This window comes from Lissotriton helveticus, chromosome 5_1 (assembly GCF_964261635.1).
Source record: "Lissotriton helveticus chromosome 5_1, aLisHel1.1, whole genome shotgun sequence".
Taxonomy (NCBI): Eukaryota; Metazoa; Chordata; class Amphibia; order Caudata; family Salamandridae; genus Lissotriton; species Lissotriton helveticus.
The window spans coordinates 351,101,831-351,113,003 of NC_136065.1; the positions used below are offsets into that span (position 1 = coordinate 351,101,831).

The 11,173-nt window shown below is 44.7% G+C and overlaps 1 protein-coding gene across 1 annotated transcript; it reads left to right on the forward strand.

The window, feature by feature from the left end:
- The first annotated feature begins 1,927 nt into the window (after positions 1 to 1,927).
- Positions 1,928 to 5,984, forward strand: LOC144753152 (transcription factor HES-5-like). The gene is made up of 3 exons (XM_078640926.1): positions 1,928 to 2,021; positions 2,239 to 2,416; positions 4,357 to 5,984. The coding sequence occupies exons 1-3, from the start codon at positions 1,962 to 1,964 to the stop codon at positions 4,587 to 4,589; spliced, it is 471 nt and encodes a 156-aa protein (XP_078497052.1). The 5' UTR covers positions 1,928 to 1,961; the 3' UTR covers positions 4,590 to 5,984.
- Positions 5,985 to 11,173: the final 5,189 nt, after the last annotated feature.

The window sequence follows — 11,173 nt, forward strand, 5'->3', positions numbered from 1 at the left end:
CCATTGTGTGTGGTCAACATGTTTCTGCCTGTATGGTGCTAATAGCCAGGCATTCTTCAGGACCAAAGTGTAAACCTCACCGGTATGGGCGCGCTAAAGCCCACCCTAACCTGAGGTCATGAGTGTGAAAAATTAAAATCCTGTTAATTAGGTGTTACTCATATTTAGAGGAACCACATTCTAGTCTGATTCTTCATGCATGCTCTTCCCTTGAGAAGGTGCACTCTTTCGTTGTTTTGACTATATGAGATGGGGGACAAAGAGTGCTCTTTAGAAAATTTCCCTCTCTCTCTTGTTGATATTTGGTATGTATGGTATATACAGGGCCACTCAATAGCGGTCAACTTCAAATCTGGGGAACCGGGTTTGAGTCTTGGCAAGGACCCCCAACATCCTGTGATTCTGGGCAAATCACTTAATCTCCCTGTGCTTACCAAAATGAATGTGTCCTCATGTAAAGCAACTGGTACTCGTGCAAAGCACTCTGATACCCGATACATTCGGGTCAAGTTTGCGCAATATAAAACTCTGTTAAAAATGTTTTTAAATTATGCGATTCCGTGGCTATTTTCACATTATTGTGAATTTGTCACATTTGTCACATAATCAATCATCTACTGCATAATTTGCAGAATTTAGCAAAAAAAGGAGTTTCTACCTCAAATGGATTAAAAGTTAATAAAAACGGGGTGATGTGGTTTAGGACGTAGTGAAAAGCCCATTTCAAAGTTTTAACTGGTCATCTTTCATTCGCTTTTTTACTGTATTTGCTTGTTAAACTGGTACTAATGAAGAGAAATATTTGTTCCGACAGTATTACCATGTGTATAAACTACAAATGATTAAGCAAGAGCATCAAAAAATAGTGCAACTTTATGACGCATAGTTTGCCTTTTCTTGCCGCATAATTTTGTCTTTCCTGCCTCAGAAATCCAGTGGCCCCGGGTATATCTACCACAAAACTGTGTGTATAGGCATTTATATAGCGCACTACTTACCCGTAGGGTCCCAAGGCGCTTCGACCGCTGCGAAACCCTTCCTGGCTTCCCTGAGAGATGGTCCCTTAATGGGTATCTCCAGGGTGAGACCAGGCATCCCCGGCGGTCTGGTGGGGCCGTTAGTGAAGATGAGGCAAGCTAATGCCCAGAGTCGCCGAGTGTGATCGCTGATCAGAGTGGGCACCGAGGCGAGAGAATTATCGAGTCCGCTGACCCTGGTCCAGAAACCTGCCGCGCCGGGAATCGAACCCTGGTCCCGGGCCGTCCTCTGCTCTCGGGTCTGCCGCCTCTAACCAGTGAGCCACACTACTTCACTACCCCACAATTGGCACATATACCCTTGCACAAAAATCGAGTTACAAACCACCCTGTTTGAGCGTGCATGTGTGTGTGAGAGCGAGCGAGCGAGTGTGTGCGTTTGTGTGCGTGTGGTTAAATTCCGGAGTGTGTAAGTGTGCCTGAGTGAGCGTAAACTGTCTTGTGAGTTTGTCTTGCAGAGTGGATGAAAGTCCCCATTCAGACAGCTGCGCTGGGTTTAGCACGCTTCCCGCCAAATCTAGCACAGCAGCTACATTCACAAATTGCTGTGATGTGGTCCCGCGTGCCCTTGGAATGCCATTAATCTGCCCCTCCCTCCCTCCCTCCGCGGCGGGCTCTTTCCCAGCTCGCAGCACACTCTATGGCGCTGGGCCTTTCATGTGGCACACACTCCCCACCTGCCCCTCTGGGAGAAGGTCAATATCCCCGGGGCTGTTTGCTGTCAATGGAGCATGGCAGGGGAAGCACGCTGCCATTGTCTGCCCTCCTGCTCTGATTGGCTGCAGAGTGTGGGAACCAGCAGAGGCCCTGAGACCCACAGCGCTGCCAGCCGCTGTCGGTGTATAAATAAGAGAAGGCTGAGGCAGGACAAACAGATCTCTACAAACCAAAGGACGAGCACACAGCTCTCTGACAAGCATTAAAATGGCTCCGAGCATTGTCTGCATGGAACCTACTAAACTGACACCAAGAGAGAAAAACAAAGTAAGTAAACAACAAATGGACATTTTATTTAGTGCTCGATAGAGGAGGGTGGTAGGAGGAGGGTCATGTTTCTAAATGCAGACAAAATATTATAGTGCTGCGCAGATAATCAAAAGGCTGACTAGCGCTATGCTAGTCCTGAAGTACTCGGGCAAAATATGATGTCTCAAATCGATCCATGGGATGTTGACTAAATGTCCGCCTCTCTGTGTTGCAGATCAGGAAGCCAGCGGTGGAAAAGATGCGCCGAGACCGCATTAACAACAGCATCGAGCAGCTTAAGCACCTCATGGAGACGCAGTTCCAGGCGCAGCCGGCTAACGCCAAGCTGGAGAAGGCCGACATCTTAGAGATGGCAGTCAGCTACCTGAAGGAGCAAAGCCAACCGCAGACCGGTAAGTCTCGCTTGCGTCTGACCTCACGTCACCGCTGGAGTTGGTGCGCGTGCGCTTTAGCTTTTCAGGCGCGTTCCACGGAGGCCTTGTCAGTTAAAATACTCTCTGCGCGAGCTAGCAATTCCTAACGATATCCGCATGTGCCCCAGACTACCATTTGCCACACTTTACAGGTTTTAATTTGATCACCCCGTCAACCGCTTTGCTTTCTAATACGGTCTCTAAAAGTGACACTGTTTTCTTAGACGTGAGCGAGCAACACATTACCAGGGAGAAGTTGGAGAACTGAACCTTAAACCTTTCTGGCATATAAATCAAGCAAAACGTGCAAAAATGTGATAACGTCTACTCCTATTTTTTAAAAAACGTACTTCCTTAACACGCTGAAGCGTTTTACATTAGCACATTAAATTATATATCTGCTCGGAGAAGACTAAAAGCGAGAACTTTTAAACATGCACAGAAAAAACATTTGCGGCTTTGCCTTGATGAGACTGCTCTTAATGATACAAGAGGCACATTTGTTGCCATGTGTACCCTATATGTGGCCTAAGTCCTTATTATAGATGCATATGCACCCTATATGTGGCCTACATATGTATTATAGATGGAACAACATTATAGGCTGGTAAACAAAATAGAGGTCTTGGTACAGGGCACATCCTGTACTCACCGATTTGAAGGTGTTCTCATGTGTGATAATGAACAAAAAATAAGCTCAGTGGAATAAAGTATTGTCCAGGATCACACAGTTCGGTAAAAAATGGAAACAGGGATTGATCTCAGGTTTTAGTTTCACACTCTGCAATTCAGCCACTAGATGGGGAATTTTCTGACCTCAAGGGTTAATGATTTGTCCTTAATTCTTGGAGGATGAGATTATAACTGTAGGTGACAGGCAACATTCACATAGTTTTGGGCAGTTTTACATAGTGTGAACTTTGACCAAGGTCATGTGAGAGGTTTGACAACAGTCACACTATGTTAAGCCTTTCTTTTCAGGAGAGGGAGATTTGACAGGATTCTCAGGAAGCCTAGCAGAGCCTGAGGCCACGATTCATCCCTGGTTCCCCATGTTCAACAGGTGTTGGCTGCAGCCACTAGGCTACATTGCAGTCATTGAAAGATCAGCTCATTTGGGCTCAGGGTTCCAAAGGGGTCCACAAGCTGAGCCCGCCTTCTGTCTTGAGCTTAGCTCGAGCTTTCAGTGGCTCACTCTGCTCTATGTCTTCTACCAAAATATGCCTCAAATTTACTTAAATGGGGCGCCGTTTTTCTCCCTAGAGTTTCCTCTATGTGCCCATCGTGCTGGTAGTGAGGGTCTCTCCACACTTCTCTGACTGAGTCACATGTTCTATCAACTACCACGTCTTTTTTATTGGTAGACAAGGTTTCTCCATATCTACCGCCCTCCATAACCTGAAAGTAAATGAGTAGTACACAACACTTAGATTGTCTTTAGGGTTACCACTTAACTCCAGTTCACTGCTGACCTTTCTCCAATCCTGAACTTTTTACTTGCAAAATACCGTTGTGCTGTTCATATTTTATTAGGTCAATATAAACAAGACTACAAATCCCAGAATGCATTCGTTTATCACATGAAAGTACAGGATTGGAAGCTGCCCATAAGGACACTCATCCACATGTATTAAACATGTGTAATCTCACCCCATGTATTTCCGGTATAGTGAACAGTGCAACTTGGCAGATCATATTTACTGCTGTGACCAGCGCATGCTCTAATATTGCCGCACACAATTGCATTCTGCTAGTTGCCATTACCAGTCCACTTGATGTGACCAAGAATAGTGCATTTGTAGTTCTGGTATGGTAGTGGTCGATGAGTGTGCTCATCCTGCATGTACACCTTGTAGAAGCAGACATAGAGAATCTCAGCTACTGGTCTAATCAACTACCCTTTTTTTCTTCCTTTCCAGTTGTTGTGCCCTTCCACAAACACGCATCACCGGGATTCCAAGAAGGCTATTCCAGGTGCTTCCAGGAGGCATACCGCTTCCTCTTAGCCCACAACGTCCAGGCAGGAATCCAAGCCAAGCTGTTCCACCATGCCCAGCCCAAGGAGAGGGCTCCCGCCAGCAAGGAGCAGCACCCAGTCCTCAAGTCCATCTGTCCCCCTGTCACCATCAGTACACCATGGAGGCCTTGGTAGAAATGGCTGGCCGCCATTTTACATACAAGCACTTATTCATCCAGAGGAAACAATATGACTTCTGTGAACAGTCTGTGAAAATTCCTCTTGTTTTGTATGGAATATTATTCCCTCTTGTATTTAATTGTGAAAACAATGGAGTGCCTTCAGAAGCGTGACACTGAAAAAGTTTGGAGTGGGGCATTTCCTCCATTCCTTATTATGCAATCAGAAATATTGTGAAAAATAGATTTGCTCTTTCTTTTCACCAGGACAAAAGCACTCTGTTTGCTTGTATTGAGTTCTTGAACGCCTATATAGCCTTAGATATTCCAATGCACACATCTGGTGCAAATCTTCCTAGTGAAGGGGCCTCATCTCCAGGTTTAAATGTTGGGACATTATGTGTTTACAATGGGTGTATGAATATCAGGCCTACTACATGAATACATTTCAACATGAGACGGGTCTTGTGTCTCTTTGTATAAGCAGCCTGCTTTGAGTCACGTTGAATAACTGCCCTTTGTTTGTTGCCTTAGCACACATAACAGTTCAATAACAAGGGCTATATGTGTGCCAAAAAATGATTTCAATCGCTTTCTTCCTGCTTACAGGTTGTATGTGAAACACATACACCATACTATGTAGCTGCAACACCCCCCTTCCACCCGCCCTATATCATGTGGTTTAGTTTCATCCGGTTGAGGAATTTTTGCCAACATTTTGCATTCTGTGAGTATGTCCAGTTTTACCATTTTGAGTTATATAGAACTCTTAAGATTTCGAGGTCCAGCATGAGCAGCTCATACAGTCCAGATGTTTTGCTAAGCATTCTGGGACTTGTAGTCCTGTTAGTCCAATCATAAACGCAGAACTACAAGTCTAAGATTGCAAAGCAAAACCTCTCAGCTGGATGACTTACTCATGCATTAACTCATGCTTTAATGGGGAAATATGAGACCTCTGGTTAGGGAATCTTCAAGTCGTAAAATGCATTGCTCTGTTGGCTATATATCCAGAACTGGGTGAAACTAACTCGTGTACTATGTACACAATTGACATACATGGGCGAATGATGGCTAAAATAGTGCACATAGTTATTTTAGAAAATGTATGTGGAATATTTCTACTCCCGTTATTTTTGTATGAAAATAGTAATTGGTGCTTTATAGTAAAGAAGAAGAAAGTCGTATGATTTGACAGCTGATGCACTGCATTTCAAAAATGTAATTAATGGTCTTCTCCGTGCTTCTGTATGTAATTATCAACATTATGGTTGAGAAGTGAAGAGTTTCACTGCAGAAGCCCTGTTACAGCTTTGCAGTGGACACGGTCGAATACTGTCTGCATACTGTGTATGCTTATTTTCCATCACATGCATTTTTACATTTTAATAAAAGTGTTTGTTAAAAATCACTGTGGAGTTTTTGTCCTTAAAGTGTGGACTCCGGATATGCTCTGAAGTTTAACATGTTATAAACATGTCATTCACGCAGTCACTGAGTTGCTCTCTCCCCACTCCCATTTGGGGGCTGCCTCTAGCACTTCGGTCACTATTTAAATAAGTGAGCCTGCTACGGAGTGTAAAAACCTTTACCTGGAAAGTGGCTTTTGGAGGTAAATAGTAAAACCCCCACCCTTGAACTCTGTATAATCCTGGGTGGCGATCGTAGTAAGCAATGTTGGCTTCAAGAGGGACTGTCAGAAAATGTGACAAGACGAGTGGTCACGTGATAGCTATGCATCTACACTACATTTATCATAGCGTTAAACTTCTACAAATTATGAATCCGGTATTAAACAGGTATACCTGATAGAATTTTTTAAATATCGGCAACTCGTATAGCAAGAACTACTGATTGAATCATCTCTTGTAGCTTGAATATTAGGTAGAGTGACCCTTTCCTAGGTCATTGCAGAGAGTGCTTCCGGTCCTGTACTTTCTGTTTGTTGTAGCATCGAACTACTTACTAAGAAATCCTGAAATCAATGACTGACAGACTTGTAAATGAAAAGTTCAGGACTGGAGAGAGTCGCTAACGATTTGGAGTGAGGAGGCCAATCCGATATTAGCATATATTGTGACACCGGCGTAGCTAGGGGGGGGCACGCGGCACTGATGGCCCATGGTGGCGGCCTTTATAATGTATTTGCGGACACTTCTGACACAGCCATCAGTGCCGCGCGACCGCCGCGTATGTGGGTCCCAGAGCCATCAATCTTGTAGCGCGCGAAAGCACTACCGATGATGGCTCTGGGAATAATTTTTGGCCCGCCCCCACCTGCGCTGAATGCGCAGCAGTGATGTGCGCCACCACCGTGCCCGCGGGATGATCGGTTTAATTCAACTGTGTGACTGTCTGGAATTGAAAATGAAGCAAAGCTAAAGCGGACACTTTGGGGCTCTCTGGAATTGCTGCCGCCCGCCGTAGTTTGGCTGTCCTCAACGTAAATGCTGCAGCCCTGTGGTGTGTATGTATGGGGCACGGCGGCAGGGGTCATATTTGTGTCTGCTGAGTGTTTTCCAAAGCAACTGAGACAGCCAGCACGAGCGTGCACACTCTGCGCAGCTCCAATAGTAAGGGGCAGATTTATGTCGGACTTGCGCCATGTTTACGCCGCCGTTGCGTCACGCAACGGTGGCGTAAACGTGGCGCATTCCTGCGACCCATTTACAACGTGACGCATCTAGGCAGATGCGTCACGTTGTAAAGCCCTGCGCCACATATGGGCGTTCCGGCGCAGGGTGGGCGTTCTGGGGCAGGTGCGCCTCGCAAAAGTGCCTGCGTGAAATCTACAAGATTTCACGCAGGCACTTTTAGGCCAATGCTGCGTCAAAACCCTGCGCCTGCTTGAGGCCGGCGTAAGGCTTGACGCAGCATTGGACAGATAGGGCCCCCCAGAGCATTGCTGGAGCTGCATCGCGCTTGCGACACAACTCCAGCAATGCGCCGCCTTTACGGCACAGATGCGTCACGCATCTGTGCCGTTTTTGCCCCATGGTGCGCCACATTGTAAATGCGGCGCACCATGGGTGGCGGAACTGCGGCGCACAATAACTGACGCATCCCTGGGGATGCGCCAGTTATTGTAAATCTGCCCCTAAGTTAGTAGCTGGCGTCAATCGTGACTGCGCAGCTTTCACGGTGCTCCTCGAGCTCAGGAGAACACCAGTCCTCAGGATCATTCGTTGAGTCATGCCTGGGGGTCCCGTTGCCGAGGGGCAGGGGCTGGTGATGTACCTGCAGACTTACATGCGCCACTAGCACCAAACTATGCAGGTGACACGGTTTGGCAGCACCCGTTGGGACTTCACGGACCCAAGGCACCACTGTAATTAAGGTGATTCATATGCATGTTAACAGGGCTCTAAGTGGGATGAAAAAAGGGGCGTGGTCAGTGTAATTTGGGACGTGGCTTTAAAACACATGCTAAAAATCTGTTTAGCATAGTGTGCCGCCCGACTTGTATTTTGATATTTCTGTCATTGCATCTAGATATGTGATACAACAAGTAACATCATACCTACAACAAGTAAGGAGTATTGGCTTTGTCAATGGTTATTAGTTGCATAAAATAAATAAGCTGCATCTATGGCTTGTTACATATAATATTGAAAAAGCTTCCAATTAAAGCCCTTTTGACCCTACCACAATGTTGCTGCTCTTGTGTTTTAGAAAGCGAAGGGAAATCCAGAAAGAAAATGACTCTTTAAAGGATTTCCCTTCTCCCACAACGCTCACCTGGCATTACGTCATGCCGTAACTTCTCCACTAGTGAGAAGTGAGCAGTGTGGGCAGCGCACATGGAGGTGCCTGCTGCCCCGAAACGGGTCTCTCGGGCTGTTTTGCGTCCTGGCACTTTTTTTCTGGACTGCAGTGACAGAGAACTGCTGTCACTGCAGTCCGGGAAAAAACAGACCACCTGTGCCAGGGCTCAAAACAGAGCCCGATAGAGACCCGTTTCGAGCCCCCCTTAAAAAAAACTGCCGGGGCTCAGACCCCTTAAAGCCCTGCATGTTAAGTTGCAAAGCTGTTCTATAATTATTTTTATGTACAGGTTAAACTGAAATTTGAAAGTGTTATATGGTGTGCCATGGCGTTTTTTAGTCTCTGTTACTGGGTTGATTTATTACTAGTGGGGCACGATCAGATTGACGTGAGAGAGGGCCTTGAGGTCAGTCAGGCATCTTATTCTATCCTTTAGTGGCTTTCGTAGCGTTACATTTCAATACTTTATAACCTTGTCGTCATGGTTGAATTTAATTCAAGACTTTGGAAACTAAAATGCCCAGGAGTTTGACAGAAATTCAGCTCAATATTCTATTTCCCAGCATGCCTTGTGTCCGGACTTCTGATGCACAGGACGTTTCAAAGTCCTCAGAGGGTTTTAGCAGGTACCGAGAATGGAATGAAGTGAGAGTTTGCACTTGCTTTGGGGGATGGTGGAATTATGGGCCGTGGGGCTGAGGGCTGGCTGGGGATTATTGTAGCCATGAAACACTTTATTTGTATGTAATTATTTTTAGGAAATGTCGGCTTTACAGTGCTTTGAAACACTTCTGTGATATTTGCACATGCACGAATCTGTCAGAAGTAAAATAATATATCAAGCAATAACTTTTCTGTAATACCAACATCTGTATTTATCAAACCACTAATAACATTGACATTCAGTGACTTTTGCCTCCTTATTTATACAAATCAAACCCAAAAACCTTTAAATAACATATTTTACATTCAAATACTTTATTATTTCAAAACTATGTATAGTGATGTTTTGTAGTGTGTTACAGACTGTATCAATATTAAGTTTTTTATATGTTGTTTCTTTATGGGTATTTTTATAGAGAACGTGGCTATTTCCTTAGCAGGCTTCAGTGTATTAGAAACACGCTACTAATCTGTGTCTAGCCTGCAAGACCCAGATTTGGTTCATATTAGGACCTCCACAACCGTTCTTCTTTCCAAGGTCGAAATTCATTACCATGGAAGGTTGATGGTACAAAAAAAAACTTATGAGCGAACAGTCATGAAAACCGCAGCAAACACAGAAACAACTACAACTGTGCGGTCACGCAGTCTGACTCTGCCGTGCTCTTCTCAATTTTCAGCTGACTACCATTAGCACACTTTAGTTCAGTGAGTTTTTAGAGTTTCTCGTTGGTCAAACGGTTGTAATTTGTGATATTTATGTTTCCCATGTCATCTTCATTACTTACTTTTGCTTGCAAGAAAATGTCACTCATAGTCGTTGAAATGTCACTCATAATTTCACTGAAATTATGATTATGTCAAACATACCAATCTGAAACCTTGGCAGCTATGTGATTCACCAGCATGACTAGTAACACTGGTGTTAATTTTCCCTGTGTGTCCAGATGTTTTCAGGAGACAGTTAAAATGTCAAGATAACACAAGTAAATAATGTTCCTGCTGGAGGGAAATTAGCATTTTGTCTAGTGGCAGATCCCACTGATCATGAAGTAACACAGAGGGTTCATGTGCCTGCAACTGCATTTTTATGTGGCTATCTCAGTGAGTTGCTGCATTTTGTCACAGAGTTCCTTTGGTTACTTGCAGTTCATAAATTAAAATCCTAATAGCACAATTACATACGAACTCCCTTCAAGGAGCTGCATTCAAACTGCATTTTATTTGTTACATTATTTTTCCCTCCAGTCTTTAATTGTACTAATGTTATTAAAGGGTTTTGTTTGGATAGAAATACATTCTTGCATGGGCACACACATAGCTAAGGGTCACAACCCAGGCTGGAAGGTACTGAATGTGGTGATGAGGAATAAGGTTAATATGGTTGAAAATACATGGCGACGGGATGGAATAATGGAGTATGTCTAACGTTATGACGTAAAGCATGCTAAGAATGTCAGAACACAAAAGCAGTGTGCGATTTCTCTAAGTCACTGGCCTTGTGTGAAGTGAACTTCTATATATCAATAACAAGCTAGAGGTTTTTGACGTGATAGAGCCAAGCTACACGGTTGACTTCATTGGGGGCTCCGGATCAAATATGTCCTTTTTCCGCAGCCCCTCCTCCCCCTCCCACTATCGGCCATGGGCGGCAATCTGAGGGATAGCCCCGGGCGCCAGAAGCTCTAGCTACGCCACTGTTGTGAACCTCCCAATTGTTCGTACGTTTAGCAACGACAATAGCATTAAAGCTGCTGTTCATAGCTTGCAAGCTATGAACTCACAAGGTGCAGAACGCATTTACCTATCAATCAAATCTTGCAAACCATTTGGTAGGGTTCATGCACTGCTGCCAGGTCACAGGTGGCCCTGTGGCGTGTTGCCCTATGTGTGAGTGAGTTCTGACATGTTTGCAAACAGAACTTTGCAAGTTGTTACCTGCAGGCCCTTTATTAGAAAGAACCAAGCGCAACTACTAGCTGCAGAATTTAAAGTGCCTAAAAGTTCTTTAAGTCCATGAATGAGTAGTTCAGCTAGTCCATATGTGACTTCTTATACTTGTAGTCCTGAATTCATAAGGAGGTAAACACGACTAAAAGTACCGGAATGCAAACAAAAAACCTGAAATGGATGAGTTACTTATGTTAGCACAGCTAGATTTGTCACTTTGGC